The sequence below is a fragment of the Cydia strobilella genome, chromosome 17 (assembly GCF_947568885.1).
Source record: "Cydia strobilella chromosome 17, ilCydStro3.1, whole genome shotgun sequence".
NCBI classification, from domain to species: domain Eukaryota; kingdom Metazoa; phylum Arthropoda; class Insecta; order Lepidoptera; family Tortricidae; genus Cydia; species Cydia strobilella.
Window position 1 is genome coordinate 8,475,470 of NC_086057.1, and position 20,835 is coordinate 8,496,304.

The 20,835-nt window shown below is 46.3% G+C and overlaps 1 protein-coding gene across 1 annotated transcript in view; it reads left to right on the top strand.

The window, feature by feature from the left end:
* LOC134748964 (bumetanide-sensitive sodium-(potassium)-chloride cotransporter) overlaps positions 1 to 20,835 on the top strand; it is a 49,958-nt gene that overhangs the window by 25,389 nt on the left and 3,734 nt on the right. The window contains exons 6-23 of the mRNA XM_063683830.1: positions 288 to 457; positions 1,227 to 1,419; positions 2,402 to 2,541; positions 2,919 to 3,113; positions 3,688 to 3,795; positions 4,512 to 4,635; positions 4,771 to 4,892; positions 5,864 to 5,999; positions 6,717 to 6,816; positions 7,302 to 7,413; positions 7,958 to 8,092; positions 9,280 to 9,386; positions 9,617 to 9,750; positions 10,688 to 10,750; positions 11,322 to 11,433; positions 13,138 to 13,292; positions 19,191 to 19,305; positions 19,995 to 20,143. Coding sequence (XP_063539900.1) covers positions 288 to 457; positions 1,227 to 1,419; positions 2,402 to 2,541; positions 2,919 to 3,113; positions 3,688 to 3,795; positions 4,512 to 4,635; positions 4,771 to 4,892; positions 5,864 to 5,999; positions 6,717 to 6,816; positions 7,302 to 7,413; positions 7,958 to 8,092; positions 9,280 to 9,386; positions 9,617 to 9,750; positions 10,688 to 10,750; positions 11,322 to 11,433; positions 13,138 to 13,292; positions 19,191 to 19,305; positions 19,995 to 20,143 — 2,370 coding nt within the window. The remainder of the gene's footprint in view (positions 1 to 287; positions 458 to 1,226; positions 1,420 to 2,401; positions 2,542 to 2,918; positions 3,114 to 3,687; positions 3,796 to 4,511; positions 4,636 to 4,770; positions 4,893 to 5,863; positions 6,000 to 6,716; positions 6,817 to 7,301; positions 7,414 to 7,957; positions 8,093 to 9,279; positions 9,387 to 9,616; positions 9,751 to 10,687; positions 10,751 to 11,321; positions 11,434 to 13,137; positions 13,293 to 19,190; positions 19,306 to 19,994; positions 20,144 to 20,835) is intronic.

The following is a 20,835-nucleotide window of genomic DNA, read 5'->3' on the forward strand; positions in this document are numbered from 1 at the left end:
ACACATTAATATAGCTGCGATGAATTATGCAAGCCCGCAGTGTCAGGAAGCCGCCCGCGGAACCGTCGGAACTTGACATTCGTCGGCCAAAACTCCTCCACAAACAACACTCATTGTTTTCCCTATATATCTATTGAAATATTACGTACGTATTTGGTGACAAAATTAATCATTACCTTTAGAATTGTAGTGGTTGACCTTTTTCTGTCGTCACATATTGTTTGACTAATTTCAACATTATATTTCTGTTTTTATGACAATTTAATTGTGTTAAAATCTCTCTCCAGGCGGAACGTACTACATGATATCGCGATCGCTCGGCCCCGAATTTGGCGGCAGCATCGGCCTCATATTCTCAATGGCGAATGCTGTCGCTTGCGCTATGTATGTCGTCGGCTTTGGCGAGTCGCTTATAACGCTCATACCTGAGTCGGCATACATAGTCAGCAAGGCATGGGTAAGTCTCTTTCCCTCTAATTAGGTATATATCTAGTTGTCCCACTTGAACGCTGAAATACTCGGATAATCTTCCTTTGCTGCAGTGAATGGATTTGTACTTAGTTACCTACCTGGCGTTACGCATTTCAAACCAATAAATTTCAAATGCTGAAATAATCGTAAAAGTTGATATGCACAACATTCTTAGAACTTAGGTAAGTACCTACTACTGTATTTCAACAAATGCTTTAATTTTTTTAATACCTCGGTGGCATACAAGCATACGGCCCGCCTGATGGTAAGCAGTCACCGTTGCCTATGGACGCCTACAACTCCAGAGGTGTAACATGCGCGTTGCCGACCCTTCATAACCAACACATTACAATTTTATCCAATCTAAATACACGAACTTGCATTGTTTATCTGCACGTGGACATACTCTTATGTCAAACTGTTTTACAGTTTTTACAGTAGACAGGATAAAGTAGGTAACAGGTAGAGGGTTTAAAAATTGTTATTTGAAATGTATCTACTCTACGTAATGTGGAAATAAAAAGCAATTTTATTATTATTTATTTATTATAATTCTCACTTTCTATCAAAACCGATTGGTATTTCGTTGACAGCGAAAAGTGACGAGTCCCGTTGCCCCTTCCTGACGCCAAAGACGCTTTACTAAACTGTGATTTTCGTTTTTATATCTGACTGCTCGGAGTAGCCGTGGGTCTAGCGCGCTCGAACAATTTATTTAAATACCACTGGAAAAAGTTATTTTTTATTTATTTCAGGACCAAACAATCTACGGCTGCATCACTATAGTCTTACTCACGGGTATTGTTATGGTGGGCATGGAGTGGGAGGCCAAAGCCCAAATAGTGTTGCTGTTCATACTCCTAGCCGCCATAGCGAATTTTCTAATAGGGGCCATTGTAGGCCCGAAAAGCGATGTCGAGATTGCGCAGGGATTTGTTGGATACAACAGTAAGTATGCCAATCTAGACCTTATGTCAATAATATAAGGTACATGATTATTGAGTCGTGAACTCGTGATACTGGTCATGTAGGAAGGCTAAAGCTCAAAAATTTAGATTTTATTAGACAACAAGAAACACAATGTTATTGACCATATTTTGTAGACTTTACTTTTACGTGAATAAGGTAATAAAGTCTTCACAATGGTGTCTTCCAATGTTTGTCGCAGAACATGAATGTGTGATTTTGATTTTGTACTTTTTTTTAGTCAACCAATTTGATGTTTGGGGACTTACTTTAGTACCTTGGCACAGTAATGTTTATATGATATCCCTCCCTGCCGGCTTTCAATTTGTTTATATGAAATGGTCCAACGGGCTAAGCACGGTCGCTTTTTTATTGCCTGTCACCATGCCTGTCACGTTCTAACAAGTATGTAAGTGCGAAAGTGACAGGCATAGTGACAGGCGATAAAAAATCTTGTCTTGTAATGGTATCTTTAAGTATCCTGCTAAATTCAAAATATGTGACGTTTTCCACCAAAAGGTACCACATTGTTGTTTGTCGATAAGGTTGATTTCGAATTGAAGCTATATGAAAATAGCGCCTTATTGACAACCGACAATAAGTACCCTTTTGGGTTGAAAACGTCACATATTTTGAATTTAGCAAGATACTTAAAGATACCATATATGTATTATGGTCGTTTGGTTTGGTTGTCTGTTAGAAGTATTAGAACAAATTAAATTATTTACAGAAAATACTTTAATTTGTTTTTATTTTAAGTAGAAACACTACTATATAAATTATAAACTGAAATAAATGTCATATACTAAGAAAAAATGACCAAGGCCTCCGGTGTCCCAGGCTGGAATCGAACCAGCGTCTTCTGCTATCGCGGCAGGTGCCTGTGTGCAGGTGCAGGGGGCTGGTGTTCTTAGTATATGACATTTATTTCAGTTTATTACGTCACGTATGTTTCCTTTTTCAGTGACGGTATTGAGAAACAACATGGGGCCTGATTACAAGTTCTACGAGGGTGTGGACCATTCATTCTTCTCCGTGTTTTCGATATTCTTCCCTGCGGCTACAGGGATTCTTGCTGGCGCTAATATTTCTGGCGATCTTAAGGTAATTAATAAATACAGAAATCTGTACAATATACTTTTGGCTTAAAGTATACCAAGCAAAAGGATGGACGGCGTAGAATTCATTCTGTATTAAATTCGACTTTTTATTAAATAAATCTCACACCCCTCGTTCATTTTGAGGCGGTAAAATACTAAGGAAACCTGCGAGATTTCTATATTGTTAAATTTTCATACCTCCCTTGAAGTTTTGCTACGCCCCCTTTACATCTTTTTGTACAATAATCCAAGATTATACAAGAATCTTGTTTAGTTGACGCCTGTGTTAATCAAGCTCCTTGCATGTCTCAATTCGTGGCAACGTGTAGTAATAGAGTTAAACAAGTAACTTGAACATAAAATAATAAATTTTGTTTTCAGGACCCCCAAAAATCTATACCAAAAGGTACTATCCTGGCCATTCTACTAACGACCCTATCGTACCTGGTGATTGCCGTGATCGTGGGCTGGACTGTGCTACGGGAAGCCACAGGCGCGGTGGAAGATGTGGCCAATTGGACCATGGGCGCCTGCACTAACAGGAGCTGCGAGTACGGACTGCATCATAGTAATGATGTGAGTTTATTATGACAAAACGCAGATATCTAGCTGATCATAAGGAAAAAAAAAATATGAAAATGCCGTGCGAAAACTTACTATGGCCTTGGTCTCTAACTCAGGAATAAATATCCAAATTAATTATCACACAAAAAATACCTCCGGGATTCGAATACAGGTCTTTTAACTTCAGTATTACTCACAGGCTGACGACAGTGACGACGGACGGACGGTCTGGCCTTGTGGGTAGTGACCTTGCCTGTGAAGCCGATGGTCCTGGGCTCGAATCCCGGTAAGGGCATTTATTTGTGCGATGAGCACAGATATTTGTTCCTGAGTCATGGGTGTTTTCTATGTATTTAAGTATTAATATATTATATATATCGTTGGGCTTACCGTGGGACAGTCAATCTGTGTAAGAATGCCCTATAATATTTATTTATTTATTTACAGGCACTAGCCGGGGTCACTACCAATACAAAATAACTTACAGATCAACTTGAGAAGTTAAATATTTGTGTTACAGTGAGGTGTTTTCAAAATGTGTTAAACAGATATTTATACTACATATTTGTTTTTTGTTTGCACACAGGTGATACGTCTGGTGTCTGGTTTTGGACCTCTGATATACGCGGGATGCTTCGCAGCCACTCTATCTTCTGCGTTAGCTTCTCTCGTATCCGCTCCCAAAGTATTCCAGGTATGTTTTTTAGGCCACGAGGTGACACAAAGGCACATAATAAGTAATAGTATTTACAGTACATATGGTGCTACTTTCTCGCACTAGTGCGTAAAAGAGCACTTTTCGTGCATATGTCGAAAGTATAAAGGGCCATATGTACTGTAAAACGTTGTACGATACACGTGCGAATAGGTAATTCGCAACTCGTGTCGATTTAAAACACTCCCTGCGGTCGTGTTTTAATTTATCGCCACTCGTTTTGAATTTCCTTTTCCTCTTTCCTCCTCTTTTCCGCACTTGTATCGTAAATAACTATATCATACAGAACGGCCACGCACCGCCCCGCCCCGATTCGAATTACCTCGCCCCGCGACAGCAGATTGACGAGCTTTTGGCTAACGCGCAGTTCGGTTTTTAAGCAACTTACTCACACAATGACGCATGACGCGTGTACAGAGGTGCCGTTCACACATAGAAACGCAAATGATTTTTGATGTATGGCGTGTCCGTCCTGTGACTAAGGGCCATAACACACTAGCGGTTAACCGCAGGGGCCGCTAACCGCGCGACTAGCCGCTTTTCCAGTTTAATATGCAACCGCTTGTGATCGTACGCAGTTAAAGGCTTGAGCCGATTCGACGTCGATGAGTTTGTAATAAGTACAACATGGGTTTTATCTGGCATTCCAAGCAAAAAGTGACGTTTTACCTTGATTATTTATTGTTATGTTCCAGGCATTGTGTCAAGACAAGCTGTACCCGTACCTGGAGTTCTTCGCGAAGGGCTACGGCAAGAACAACGAGCCAGTGCGAGGATACGTGCTCACCTTTCTTATCGCTTTTGCATTCATTCTAATGGGTAAGAAGAATGTGACCGATGATAACTCGTGAATTTCGAGATTCGTTAAATCATTATGGTTTTGCTACCCTTATTATGACTGGGAGGCCCAAACTACACGCTTTTCTTACGTTGTTTTTTAATTTTTGTTTACAGGTGGTTTGAACCAGATCGCACCGCTGATTTCGAACTTCTTCCTTGCTGCGTATACGTTGATTAACTTCTCAACATTCCACGCGAGTCTCGCCAAACCCGTCGGTTGGAGGCCTACTTTTAGAGTAAGTACACACTTCAACACAGTTAATTGTTTTACAGCCTTAATGGCAATAAAGCAAACTAATTCTCAAGCACAAATGTTCTAACAAAGTAAAAAATTATATGTACGATACGGCTGTACGACACTGTCCTACATGGGTTACATACATAGTATTAAAGATAGATATAACTCCGTAATAGATGGATACAGTCTAAGGAAAAAACGTGCCTCGAAAATCACGAAAATTTGATTCTCGTTCAGAGGGCGCTTCTAGCTTTGGCCTACTGTCGTATTGATGGCGTTGACGGTTTCGTTTGTTATTTAACAATTTTAACGCTTATCAGTGAAAGAACATGGGTCAAGATCATAAAAATAATTAATGCAAATAAAAAAAATCATTTATCTATATTTAAATACATTTTATCGTATTTTTATAAATCTTCATTTTTAGTTTTAAAGTGTATCGACAGATGGCAGTGAATTTACTGGGGTTACAAAATTTACTATGACAATACCGCTCTAGTATAAGTTACTCTATGATAGTATGTAATTATTTTGCTAAGACAACGGTGACTACGGTGAGGATATAGTTGGTCAAACCAAATTGTCAGTAGATAAGAACAAAAAAAACTATACTCATCCTTTTCTTTTGGGTGCTAGTACTAGTGTAAGACAAAGATAGTATGATTCTCTCTGTCTATGTTTGAAATGAGACAGGCCGACAAACTATAGCTCTCGAGGACGACACAACTGATCAGCGACAAGCAAGTAGCGATTAGCGAAATACCAATACATTTTCGCGTGCGCGTGTTTTGTCTTTAAAATAAATGCTCATCTCTAATTCCATGAACAAGTACCTACGTTTCTTACGCGAGAAAATAGTTGATCGCTACTCGTTCTATCGCCTTCGTCACCCCTCGGTCGGAAGGCTGGCTAATGTTACTGAATGGTATTACGCGTTGTATTGTTCGTCTAATTTTTTTTCTATGCTAGCTGTACAATATGTGGCTGTCGCTACTGGGAGCGGTGCTGTGCCTGGCGATCATGTTCGTGATCTCGTGGATCACGGCGCTCGTCACGTTCGCGTGCCTGCTCGCGCTCTACCTGCTCGTGTCCTACAGGAAGCCAGGTAATGCCGTTCTCATACGGATCGCCGTAAATATAACTATAGGTCTACCACTTATCTCAGGCAGTTGGTAAAAAAATTGCGTGGTAAAGAACTTATAAAAAACTATCAATCAGTTTCACGCGGCTGTAGTCCCTCAAGTTTGAATCTTGGTCTTTGTAATTTGAATTTTATTAATCTTGTTATAGGATTTGACAGTACTATTGCAGTTATTGTATTGAACTGTGGAGACAACAGATTAATCACTTAATAAGGCCTTTATAATTTTTTTGGCTTATCCAACCCAAGAACGAGTCACGTACCTACGTTTATTCCATATTTGTAGTGCATTTTTTTAATAAATAAATAAATATTACAGGACATTTTGACACAAATTGACTAAGCCCCACGGTAAACTCATGAATGCTTGTGTTGTGGGTACTCAGACAACGACATATATAATATATAAATACTTAAATACATAGAAAACAACTATGACTCAGGAACAAATATCTGTGTCATCACACAGATAAATGCCCATACCGGGATTCGAACCCAGGACCATCGGCTTCGCAGGCAGGGTCACTACCCACTAGACCAAACAGGTCTTCAAAATTTTGAATCTTATTTTTGTAGCTGTGGACTTCATATTCCCTTAGCGACTAAAGTAAAGTTTGTATATGTGTAGTATGTATGTGTTTGTATATGTATGTAGTTTGTGTATGGGTGTGTTGTATGCAGATGTGAACTGGGGCTCGACAACGCAAGCACAGACGTACAAGGCGGCGTTGTCAGGCGCGCACCAGCTCAACCGCGTCACTGAACACGTTAAAAACTACAGGTTTGACTTCAATAATGCCTTTGTGATCTTACCTACTAAGTACCCGTGTATTTGTGACCTGCAGATCTCGTTAAGCCCATCTCTCTGCCATTTCGAAAATATTTTTAAAACTGAATTGTATAAAAATCCATAATTTTAATTATTTAACCTGAAATCGGTTGAGAAATGCGACCTGCAGAAGATCGGTTACGAAAGCATTTGTTCCCCAGCTGAAATGGAGACATTTCGCTCCCGCTTCTCGCTTACTCAACCAACTAGAAGGAGCAAGTCTATTCGCGGTCACCACAAATGGCTCATGCCGATTCTTCATATAAAATTTAACGACGTGTGATGACTGGTTGACTGCGTTTTGAATGTATTTTGCTAGTCATATCATATCTTTTTAACTAAAATGGTCATAAGTTCACAAGCTGACATTAAAATAATTAGAATTTGATCGATGAATTGGTATATAATATATATAATATATATATGTTATTTCGCAGGCCCCAAATACTGGTGCTGACTGGGTTTCCGGGCGAGAGACCCATCCTGACCGACTTCACGTACCTCCTGACTAAAGGCTTATCGCTGATGCTTTGCGGTCACATTGTACCTGTAAGTATTCTTATAGTATAAGGTAGTGCCATTATAAACTGCCTTCCTATGTGATTGAAAGGTTTTTAACGAAATTTTAATATCTGTCGTAATAGACCTGTTTTGTTAGAGAGTGAATCTTCTGTACCTAGTACTATTATTTTTAGTCTGTGGTATGGATTAAAGAAGTAATAAATATGTAATTAAAAGTATTGGACAGGTAGTAATGTTGACAGATTCTATCTTACCTCTCGAGTGCGTGTTCAAGCTCTCCGTAGACTTGGATTCCTTACAGTTGTTCCTTATAGTTTTGCGATACAGCGAGGAAATGCTGCCAGCATCTACGGCACCATGCCGCGTGCCGCAGGGGAATAGTTTTTAGTTATTTATTTTAAGATTAGTTTTATTTATTTTTAGTTTTTTAAGTTTTATAAGTTAGTTCTTTATAAATTATATATACTTACTACATTTAGTAAATTGTTAAAATCAAAATTCTAATCTGTTTGTCATAAAATTATAAAAAAATTATATTTGAGATTCTCATAAATATGTTGTTCCACGACAGAATCAAGTAAGCCACCGTGGTCGTGAGGCTCTCTCAAACCGCGCCTACCACTGGTTCAACAAGCGGAAGATCAAAGCCTTCTACAGTTTGGTCGACGACGTCAGCTTCAAGGATGGCGCCAGCGCGCTTATACAGGTATGCCTCTTTGCCATAGTTGTTCTATGTCATAGAAAACTTCGATATAAATAAATAAATATTATCAGGACATTATTACACAAATTGACTAAGTCCCACAGTAAGCTCAATAAGGCTTGTGTTGTGGGTACTTAGACAACGATGTATATATAACATAGAAACCACCCATGACTCAGGAACAAATATCCGTGCTCATCACACGAATAAATACCCCTACCACCTCTGCTGTGTGTATAGTTATTTACATGAAAAAATTTGGCCCCTATTTTGCCCTCCTTCATTTTTAAAGTGATCTCATTAAGTCGAGGTTAGGGACTCCCTTTTTTATAGAAAATCTACATTTGACACCTCCGCAACTACATCTCATCAAACTTGAGCAAAGTGAATATTCACTATAATGAGAACCTTTGCCTATGTTTCGACAACTTTGGCGGGATTTGGTATCGAAATAAGTCTTATACGCTATATTCACGTTAATGTCTTCCTAGACTTAACCTCTCGTGTGCCGTAATTATATTTTCTCAAAAATAGACGGCAAAGTCGACGTTGCCGGTTAAAAAGTAGGTCGCGAAGTGCGTAGTTTATGGTCCGTCAAAAAATTAAAAAGTTAAAAACATTACAGTTTCGATTTCGGGACTGCAATGTTGCATACAAATTCCATTATTTGTCGAGTTCCAAACTTTTTAAAAGTTGAAGTGGCCATATCAAATGAAGGCATAGGTCCATTAAACAGCCAAACAGATGATCAGTACTTATTATTATAATGTTGGTACCGCGACTATTTAGGTGTCTCAAATAGGTTGGCGTATTTTCAGCAGAAAAATACACTTCCATTTTTAATTAAGAAAATAAAACGGCGGCAAAGCAAATCTTTTTACTTTTTTCTGTGAAAATATATACATAACAATGTTGCTTCTGTAAAATATTTCTATTATATTTGCATTTATTGCACCATTTTTGAGAAAAGCACTATATATGACTCGGCTGGAAGGCTACTTGCTGGCTTCGGATTCAATTAAACGGACTCCCGAGGTCGTCCGTTTAAAACAAATCCTCAGCCAGCAAGTAGCTACTTCCGAGCCTCGACAATAATGTACTATTTCCAAATAGTTATCTCGGATTTCCGCTCGAGTTGCTGGGGATCCGCGTTACGGCATTCGAGTGCTTAAAAGTGATTTTTTTCGCAGACCAGTGGCCTTGGCAAGCTGAAGCCAAACATTCTGATGATGGGTTTCAAGGAGAACTGGCTTGACTGCGACCGTTCTGAAATCGTTGACTACGTGGAAGTTATGCAGTGAGTTCATTTTACGTTACTTTATTTCAATTAAGCCTCGAATTCTATTTAGATACATTAAAGATTTCATCCCCTCGTTATTTAATTCATTAAGAGATCGAAGCATGGTAGGGCTTTATTGATGTTAGTTCAATTCCAATCCTAGCGAGTCGAGTATTTTCCATTTCTTTGTCCATTTCATGTGTACGGAATACCAGCCTAGTTAACTGTTAATGCATTCTCCGAAATAGCAAAGCATTGGACGTGCACATGGCAATTGCGATCCTGCGTGTGGAGGGCGGGCAGTACACAAGCGAGGCGCTCGATGATGACCTGCAAGCCTATCTACAGGATATGAACGCTAAGGACCTAACCACGCTGACGCGTAAGTACTTACACGGTTATTTTGTTTCATCAGTTTCATAATACAAAAAAAGATGTTAAAACAGTGCGGGATTGGCAGGATCTTGCTCAGCACAGGGAGGATTGAAAAGGGAGAGGGGAGGCCTTCGCCCAGCAGTGGGACACACACATAGGCTAATAAAAAATAAAAAACAGTGCGGGTCCGACACAGGCTTTTGTTACTGTCTTTTTTGTTGGTTTTTGTACAGTGAGCTGCGAAATTGCCTGGAGAAATTATGAATGAATTCATTAATAAAGTCGCCATGCACTTTTATGGCTGATGTCATGATTACACGGGGTAAATAACGAAGACTAAGCCAAAATATTAAGTCATGAAATTTGATTTACAATAATATTGTGATTAAAGTGCATGTAATTTATAATTGATAATTTTAATAATAGCAAAAACTATTTCAATTTTTTTTTATCAACGAGCTTCATAGGCCTCCTTTATTTTTCTCCACATAGATTCGCTTTATCGGTCCAGTTTACTAATAATATAAGTTTGTCTTTATTTCGCCGTCACTCATACACAAAATTCAGTAGTCGTCTGTTTGTTACAAAACTAAGTAGACATCGGATTCACATGGTAGAGGTTTCATGAGAGCCGAGGAGTGTGATAGGTAATATCACAAACAACGTATTGACGCAGGCGTGTGTACGACAGTGTTTTGTAAGAGTGCCACATTTGCTTAATTGTACCATTGTACCCAAGGCTCATCATAGAAGTTGTCATCACTTACCTCATATAATATGTTTTAGTATGTTAAGTATTTAGTTTCGAACATCATGAACTGGCGTTGTGCTAAATTCATTAATCATTTTTATTAAAAACGCCCACTCATAGTGTCTAATCTCTCATTCCCCATTCATGTGTATATAACACAATGTTCAATGTACAATGCTAACACATTCTGCAGGATCTATGGGGGACAACTGTAAGGAATCCAAGTCTACTGAGAGCTTGAACACGCACTCAAGAGGTAAGATTCAACATGTCAACATTACTACCTGTCCAATTCGTCTTAACTCGTACACAAGAAAATATATATGTCCAGTGAAGTTCAATTAAGCGGCTGTGTGTATATTCACCTGCCTTCAACTGAATATGACAATATGATTTATTTAATAAAAATACGAACGTAGTGATCTCGTACTGTACAGTTACAATCACAGTCACCATCAGATAGGTATATCGGAGCGGCCAAGCCATGGTGTTCGCAAATATCTAATCATAGCCTCTATTATTAAGGCGTTAAAGTACATGTTTAGATATTTTTGAGTACCTTGGCAGATCCGATATCTGATCGCAACTGTACCTACGCTACCGAGCAGTGAACCTATTTTTTTAAACCACATCTGGCTTAAAAGCTAGTAATACCCGCGACATAAACATGCTGCTTTATTGTAACAACAAGCAGGGAAATCAATTTTGTCATCCGCTGGCTAGGCAGAAAAAGATTGGAGAGAAAATAAGTTTTGTCTCTTCTACATAGGGTACAAAAGGCGGTTTTATTATTTAAGAGGAGTGAATAATCTCTTACGATATCGCAGGTAGTAGCATGTCCGACGTGTCGCTGGGTTCCCCGCAGCTGCGGCGTGCTGCCGTTTCTGCTGACCCCAATGCCGCTGCCAACAAGCCCGCTAACACTGAACAGAAGGAAAGGTAAATTAAATTGAATTCACGCATTCATTCACATTTTAAACCTAACTTCTATTTAAATATTCCAGAAAAGTATGTACTTTATACTGTTAATACTTTTAAATATTTATACCGAATAAATAAGTCGAGCATTATTTAAACACAATATCGCATTTTCTTTGTTTTTTACAGCCCTAACACTTAACTTGAAAAATTAAGTTCGAACCATGGCGATGGTTTTCTAGAAGAAGGTAGATTAGTGTAGGAGTAAACTCAATTAAACCCTTTATAAGGCATAATGGGGTCAGTAATTATGCAAAATTGAATCCTACAACTTACAAATAAAGTTCAAAATCAGGTAGGAAATATATTAAGAGTACCTCTGCCTTATAAAGCCTTAAGTGATTGCGCCCCCGTCTGTTTGCGCATGGTATTTCATAAAAAAATATTTAAAATGTTAAAATAGTTATTTGTTATACAAAGGTGCAAAGTTGTATTTTACCCGCGAGTGTGGAATTGAAACACGAGCAAACGAAAGGATTCTATACTCGCTTCGCTCGTGGTTCTAAAATAGAATCCTGAGCGAGGCGAGTGTTTCAACATACGTGAAGTAAAATACATTTGCACCCGTGTGTAACACAAAACTTTTCCCCTCACTAATATAGCGAGGAAAGTGCAACATCCACAGGCATTAGATCATCTTCATCACTGGAATCACACATTTTTCTACGATAATACGATATTATAACAGAAAACTCTGGAAGTTGTGAATTTAAATAAAGCTAAATTTGGTATTTTTTATTAAATTCTCAAACCATTTATTTAATAATAATTAATATCGAACGAACCATTATTATGAGCGTTTTACGTTCTGTTATCTGTCAAAAGCTACTTAAACACGCTCCATCCAAGTTCAAATTACTTTCCCCACTAGTGTATAAAATGCGTTTTCCCCCGGTTGTTTTAAAGGATAAAAGACGGCTTTCCGAGCTAGTGAGGGGAAAAACAATTTTGAGCGGTTGAAACGCTCATAATTTTTGGCGCGAATTCGACAGAGCGTGATGACGTCACACGTTGGACGGTCCAACTGACGTTTGCTACTAATGACACTTATGTGAACTAATCTGTCGAACGCGTGACGTTACGTGACGTTTCGCGCGTTTCGCTCACTAGCTTTTCGCGGGCAAATTTTTGTACTTTATATTTATTATTTTAAGCAATTAAATGATAATTTAATAACGGAAATGCATTTGTAACATAATATAACGGTAACAAACATCAGAATTATAGTAGATTGTACAACAAGGGCATGAAGCGATCCATTTTTATTCGAGGCAATTTATTGGTTCGAGCGCAGCGAGGACCAATATAGTCGAGGATAAAAATAGACATTTATGCCTGAGTTATACACTCTGCTTTTCACTTCGAGTGTGAGTAAAATATACAAAAATATCCAATATTTTAGGTTATTTTACCGTATTTATTCAAGATTAAAGTAAATTGTACTCGGTTGTGTCGGGGGCGCGGGTCACGCCGGTCGGGGGCGCCCCGGCAGGGCTAGCAGTTTGTATGGCAGATGTTGGACTTTATTGCTAAGTCAATAAGTGTCGTAATAGATAATTTTACTTTATGTCGTCTACGCACGACTTAGTCGAACGTTACGAGCATGAGAAGTGAAAGAAATATTTAGAATGATGAGGCTATTATATAGAATATTATATTGTTCAGGAGCGGCGGCGGCGGTGGCGGCGGTGTAGCCGGAGCGGTGCGGCGCGCTCTCGGCGGCGCGGCCGCGCGGCGGGCGTCGTCCTTCACGTCGGTGGAGCACTTCACGCGGCGCCAGGCCGGCTCCGTGGACGTGTGGTGGCTGTACGACGACGGAGGTATACTTGTACTGTACACACGGCTGTACGGCGGCGGTGTAGCCGGAGCGGTGCGGCGCGCTCTCGGCGGCGCGGCCGCGCGGCGGGCGTCGTCCTTCACGTCGGTGGAGCACTTCACGCGGCGCCAGGCCGGCTCCGTGGACGTGTGGTGGCTGTACGACGACGGAGGTATACTTGTACTGTACACACGGCTGTACGGCGGCGGTGTAGCCGGAGCGGTGCGGCGCGCTCTCGGCGGCGCGGCCGCGCGGCGGGCGTCGTCCTTCACGTCGGTGGAGCACTTCACGCGGCGCCAGGCCGGCTCCGTGGACGTGTGGTGGCTGTACGACGACGGAGGTATACTTGTACTGTACACACGGCTGTACGGCGGCGGTGTAGCCGGAGCGGTGCGGCGCGCTCTCGGCGGCGCGGCCGCGCGGCGGGCGTCGTCCTTCACGTCGGTGGAGCACTTCACGCGGCGCCAGGCCGGCTCCGTGGACGTGTGGTGGCTGTACGACGACGGAGGTATACTTGTACTGTACACACGGCTGTACGGCGGCGGTGTAGCCGGAGCGGTGCGGCGCGCTCTCGGCGGCGCGGCCGCGCGGCGGGCGTCGTCCTTCACGTCGGTGGAGCACTTCACGCGGCGCCAGGCCGGCTCCGTGGACGTGTGGTGGCTGTACGACGACGGAGGTATACTTGTACTGTACACACGGCTGTACGGCGGCGGTGTAGCCGGAGCGGTGCGGCGCGCTCTCGGCGGCGCGGCCGCGCGGCGGGCGTCGTCCTTCACGTCGGTGGAGCACTTCACGCGGCGCCAGGCCGGCTCCGTGGACGTGTGGTGGCTGTACGACGACGGAGGTATACTTGTACTGTACACACGGCTGTACGGCGGCGGTGTAGCCGGAGCGGTGCGGCGCGCTCTCGGCGGCGCGGCCGCGCGGCGGGCGTCGTCCTTCACGTCGGTGGAGCACTTCACGCGGCGCCAGGCCGGCTCCGTGGACGTGTGGTGGCTGTACGACGACGGAGGTATACTTGTACTGTACACACGGCTGTACGGCGGCGGTGTAGCCGGAGCGGTGCGGCGCGCTCTCGGCGGCGCGGCCGCGCGGCGGGCGTCGTCCTTCACGTCGGTGGAGCACTTCACGCGGCGCCAGGCCGGCTCCGTGGACGTGTGGTGGCTGTACGACGACGGAGGTATACTTGTACTGTACACACGGCTGTACGGCGGCGGTGTAGCCGGAGCGGTGCGGCGCGCTCTCGGCGGCGCGGCCGCGCGGCGGGCGTCGTCCTTCACGTCGGTGGAGCACTTCACGCGGCGCCAGGCCGGCTCCGTGGACGTGTGGTGGCTGTACGACGACGGAGGTATACTTGTACTGTACACACGGCTGTACGGCGGCGGTGTAGCCGGAGCGGTGCGGCGCGCTCTCGGCGGCGCGGCCGCGCGGCGGGCGTCGTCCTTCACGTCGGTGGAGCACTTCACGCGGCGCCAGGCCGGCTCCGTGGACGTGTGGTGGCTGTACGACGACGGAGGTATACTTGTACTGTACACACGGCTGTACGGCGGCGGTGTAGCCGGAGCGGTGCGGCGCGCTCTCGGCGGCGCGGCCGCGCGGCGGGCGTCGTCCTTCACGTCGGTGGAGCACTTCACGCGGCGCCAGGCCGGCTCCGTGGACGTGTGGTGGCTGTACGACGACGGAGGTATACTTGTACTGTACACACGGCTGTACGGCGGCGGTGTAGCCGGAGCGGTGCGGCGCGCTCTCGGCGGCGCGGCCGCGCGGCGGGCGTCGTCCTTCACGTCGGTGGAGCACTTCACGCGGCGCCAGGCCGGCTCCGTGGACGTGTGGTGGCTGTACGACGACGGAGGTATACTTGTACTGTACACACGGCTGTACGGCGGCGGTGTAGCCGGAGCGGTGCGGCGCGCTCTCGGCGGCGCGGCCGCGCGGCGGGCGTCGTCCTTCACGTCGGTGGAGCACTTCACGCGGCGCCAGGCCGGCTCCGTGGACGTGTGGTGGCTGTACGACGACGGAGGTATACTTGTACTGTACACACGGCTGTACGGCGGCGGTGTAGCCGGAGCGGTGCGGCGCGCTCTCGGCGGCGCGGCCGCGCGGCGGGCGTCGTCCTTCACGTCGGTGGAGCACTTCACGCGGCGCCAGGCCGGCTCCGTGGACGTGTGGTGGCTGTACGACGACGGAGGTATACTTGTACTGTACACACGGCTGTACGGCGGCGGTGTAGCCGGAGCGGTGCGGCGCGCTCTCGGCGGCGCGGCCGCGCGGCGGGCGTCGTCCTTCACGTCGGTGGAGCACTTCACGCGGCGCCAGGCCGGCTCCGTGGACGTGTGGTGGCTGTACGACGACGGAGGTATACTTGTACTGTACACACGGCTGTACGGCGGCGGTGTAGCCGGAGCGGTGCGGCGCGCTCTCGGCGGCGCGGCCGCGCGGCGGGCGTCGTCCTTCACGTCGGTGGAGCACTTCACGCGGCGCCAGGCCGGCTCCGTGGACGTGTGGTGGCTGTACGACGACGGAGGTATACTTGTACTGTACACACGGCTGTACGGCGGCGGTGTAGCCGGAGCGGTGCGGCGCGCTCTCGGCGGCGCGGCCGCGCGGCGGGCGTCGTCCTTCACGTCGGTGGAGCACTTCACGCGGCGCCAGGCCGGCTCCGTGGACGTGTGGTGGCTGTACGACGACGGAGGTATACTTGTACTGTACACACGGCTGTACGGCGGCGGTGTAGCCGGAGCGGTGCGGCGCGCTCTCGGCGGCGCGGCCGCGCGGCGGGCGTCGTCCTTCACGTCGGTGGAGCACTTCACGCGGCGCCAGGCCGGCTCCGTGGACGTGTGGTGGCTGTACGACGACGGAGGTATACTTGTACTGTACACACGGCTGTACGGCGGCGGTGTAGCCGGAGCGGTGCGGCGCGCTCTCGGCGGCGCGGCCGCGCGGCGGGCGTCGTCCTTCACGTCGGTGGAGCACTTCACGCGGCGCCAGGCCGGCTCCGTGGACGTGTGGTGGCTGTACGACGACGGAGGTATACTTGTACTGTACACACGGCTGTACGGCGGCGGTGTAGCCGGAGCGGTGCGGCGCGCTCTCGGCGGCGCGGCCGCGCGGCGGGCGTCGTCCTTCACGTCGGTGGAGCACTTCACGCGGCGCCAGGCCGGCTCCGTGGACGTGTGGTGGCTGTACGACGACGGAGGTATACTTGTACTGTACACACGGCTGTACGGCGGCGGTGTAGCCGGAGCGGTGCGGCGCGCTCTCGGCGGCGCGGCCGCGCGGCGGGCGTCGTCCTTCACGTCGGTGGAGCACTTCACGCGGCGCCAGGCCGGCTCCGTGGACGTGTGGTGGCTGTACGACGACGGAGGTATACTTGTACTGTACACACGGCTGTACGGCGGCGGTGTAGCCGGAGCGGTGCGGCGCGCTCTCGGCGGCGCGGCCGCGCGGCGGGCGTCGTCCTTCACGTCGGTGGAGCACTTCACGCGGCGCCAGGCCGGCTCCGTGGACGTGTGGTGGCTGTACGACGACGGAGGTATACTTGTACTGTACACACGGCTGTACGGCGGCGGTGTAGCCGGAGCGGTGCGGCGCGCTCTCGGCGGCGCGGCCGCGCGGCGGGCGTCGTCCTTCACGTCGGTGGAGCACTTCACGCGGCGCCAGGCCGGCTCCGTGGACGTGTGGTGGCTGTACGACGACGGAGGTATACTTGTACTGTACACACGGCTGTACGGCGGCGGTGTAGCCGGAGCGGTGCGGCGCGCTCTCGGCGGCGCGGCCGCGCGGCGGGCGTCGTCCTTCACGTCGGTGGAGCACTTCACGCGGCGCCAGGCCGGCTCCGTGGACGTGTGGTGGCTGTACGACGACGGAGGTATACTTGTACTGTACACACGGCTGTACGGCGGCGGTGTAGCCGGAGCGGTGCGGCGCGCTCTCGGCGGCGCGGCCGCGCGGCGGGCGTCGTCCTTCACGTCGGTGGAGCACTTCACGCGGCGCCAGGCCGGCTCCGTGGACGTGTGGTGGCTGTACGACGACGGAGGTATACTTGTACTGTACACACGGCTGTACGGCGGCGGTGTAGCCGGAGCGGTGCGGCGCGCTCTCGGCGGCGCGGCCGCGCGGCGGGCGTCGTCCTTCACGTCGGTGGAGCACTTCACGCGGCGCCAGGCCGGCTCCGTGGACGTGTGGTGGCTGTACGACGACGGAGGTATACTTGTACTGTACACACGGCTGTACGGCGGCGGTGTAGCCGGAGCGGTGCGGCGCGCTCTCGGCGGCGCGGCCGCGCGGCGGGCGTCGTCCTTCACGTCGGTGGAGCACTTCACGCGGCGCCAGGCCGGCTCCGTGGACGTGTGGTGGCTGTACGACGACGGAGGTATACTTGTACTGTACACACGGCTGTACGGCGGCGGTGTAGCCGGAGCGGTGCGGCGCGCTCTCGGCGGCGCGGCCGCGCGGCGGGCGTCGTCCTTCACGTCGGTGGAGCACTTCACGCGGCGCCAGGCCGGCTCCGTGGACGTGTGGTGGCTGTACGACGACGGAGGTATACTTGTACTGTACACACGGCTATAGAAGCTTACACATTACGAGCACAAAATGTCTGCAGTCTAGTCAGTAGTCTTCTGGACGCTTGACGGGTTACGCTAGCTTTGTATGATGATTTATGTCATAGTTAGATAGCAGAATAATTACCTACTTAGTACCTATTAAACTAGTGGCTCTGTGAGGTCTCGCGAGCATAATTTAAAACTGAATAGGAATAGTATAGCTGCCATTTTGAAATTTTTTCAAAAACAAACAAAATCTAATATTGTCTTCGGTTACCGCGATAGTTACTCATGAAATAAAACTATGAAAACGGATTATATCGCGTATATTGAATTTATAATACATCCCGACGTTTCGAACTCTTTACAGCGTTCGTGGTCAACGGGTGACTGAGGAAAAATTACAAAATGCAAAAATACCCACATACTAAAATAATGAACAATCATAGACTACAAACTTTAAGGCTGGTTGTACATGCAAAATCGGTTCATAAGGCTAGTTATACACTATAATTATTTTTCAAGTAAAGATATATATATATACGCGATAAAAAACTATGCCGGCTCCAACCCTACACCACGGACCCGAGAAGATTTAATTCCCTCCTAAATTGTAGGAGGGTATCCCAATATGGGACCGGCAACAAACTCGGCGGGACACATCTTTTCAAAACATCAGAATGTCCAGCATCATCCAACACTACGGTCTCACAGTCTATGTCTCGCTGATAAAGGAGCAAGCGAGACATAGACTGTGAGACCGTAGTGTTGGATGATGCTGGACATTCTGATGTTTTGAAAAGATGTGTCCCGCCGAGTTTGTTGCCGGTCCCATATTGGGATACCCTCCTACAATTTAGGAGGGAATTAAATCTTCTCGGGTCCGTGGTGTAGGGTTGGAGCCGGCATAGTTTTTTATCGCGTATATATATATATCTTTACTTGAAAAATAATTATAGTGTATAACTAGCCTTATGAACCGATTTTGCATGTACAACCAGCCTTAAAGTTTGTAGTCTATGATTGTTCATTATTTTAGTATGTGGGTATTTTTGCATTTTGTAATTTTTCCTCAGTCACCCGTTGACCACGAACGCTGTAAAGAGTTCGAAACGTCGGGATGTATTATAAATTCAATATACGCGATATAATCCGTTTTCATAGTTTTATTTCATAAACAAAATCTATTTAAACAGCGAACCTGAATTAATGTTTTGTATGTTTTATTCTATTCCATCCTGCTCACAAAAATCGGTTGAGAATTGCGACCTGTAGAGGAGAACATCCGGACATACAAAAGCATTTTTGCCCAAGCTGAAACGGGACTTTCGCTAACGCTCGGTCAATTGTCTTGTCAGGTTTAACCCTCCTTCTGCCATACATCTTGTCAACGCGCCGTGCCTGGTCGTCGTGCCCGCTGCGCGTCTTCACGCTCGCCAACAAGAACACTGAGATGGAACTCGAGGAGCGGAAGTAAGTTTTACCATACACCTTATTATATGCAAAGAGGATATAATATAGCCACACACTGACCAAGACCAAGATAAGTCTGCAACGATGTGCTGGCTTTACGGGCCACCCCACCCTAGCGCGCTATGGAAAATGGCGTCGACGCTCAATAGACGCTAGTGTGGGGTGGCTATAAAGGTCCACCGTTTTTCCATTACACAGTAAATCTTTATATAAATGCGGCAAGTGGTTTAGTCCGCAACGTTTGTGACCGTTGGAGTAGCATGCATATAGTTTGTCAAACCAAATTGTCAGCAAATAAGAATAAAAAAAAAACTATACTCATCCTTTTCCTTTGGGTGCGAGTACTAGTGTAAGACAAAGATAGTATGATTCTCTCTGTCTATGTTTGAAATGAGACAGTCCTTTGACAAACTATAATATGTTGTCTGCGATGCCCCTTACACATCACACGGACCGTATTGTAGTATTTGTAGTTAGTTAACGACGTGGTATAAAAACCTGTCAAAGTAACTAATATTTCAAGTAGAAACATTACTATCCCGTACTACGTGGTTCGGGTGGCCGAGGTGCTTAGGCACCTGCCGCGGTAGCAGAGGACGCAGGTTCGATTCCAGCCCTGGGCACTTTTCTTCGTATAAGACTTTAATTTCGATTTGTAGAGTAACTGACCTCCGTTACTATGTTTCTAGTATGGCTTCTCTTCTATCGAAGTTTCGCATAGACTACTCAGCCCTGAAGATGGTATCTGATATTACGAAGAAGCCGAAAGACTCCACATTGGCGTACTTTGAACGCCTCATTGCACCGTTCCGTACTACGGACGACTCCAATGATGCTCGTGAGTATAAAATGATCTTTAAGTTTTAAGTGATAAGGTCTATTTAGTATCCCGCACTGGGATGGTCTCTGACATTACGAAGAAGCCCAAAGACTCGACTTTGGCGTTTTTCGAATGAATCATCGCAACGTTCCGCACTTTGGATGACTCCAGTGATGCTCGTGAGTATAAAATGATCCTTAAGTTTTAAAAGATAAGGTCTACTGTACTTCTCCGCGCTAAAGATGGCCTATGATATTACAAAGAAGCCAAAAATTTCCGTTAGCGTATCACACCGTTCCGTGCTTCAAAAGACTCTAGTGATGTCTTAAGTTTACTAAAATATTCCCTAAGTTTTAAGAGATAAATAAGGTCTAGTGTACATTCGCCATCAGATATATCGGAGCGCCCAAGGTGGTGAAAAATTCGAATAAGAAGAGGCGTGTTCAGATATTTGTTAGCACCTTGGCAGCTCTAATATATTTTGATGGCGACTGTACTAGACTATGTACAATCAGGAACATTCCCGGTGAACCACCTTAAGGGCAAAAATCGTTTTAACGTCTTGCAGACGGTCAGGCGATATCATACAAGTGATGACCAATAGCAACATGGCACTTAAAAATATGGGTGTTGAAAGAAAAAGGTTAGCTCAGGTAAAGTTTATTGCCGTCCATTGTTTTTGTGTCGGCCGGAATTTGCAAACTAAAAAG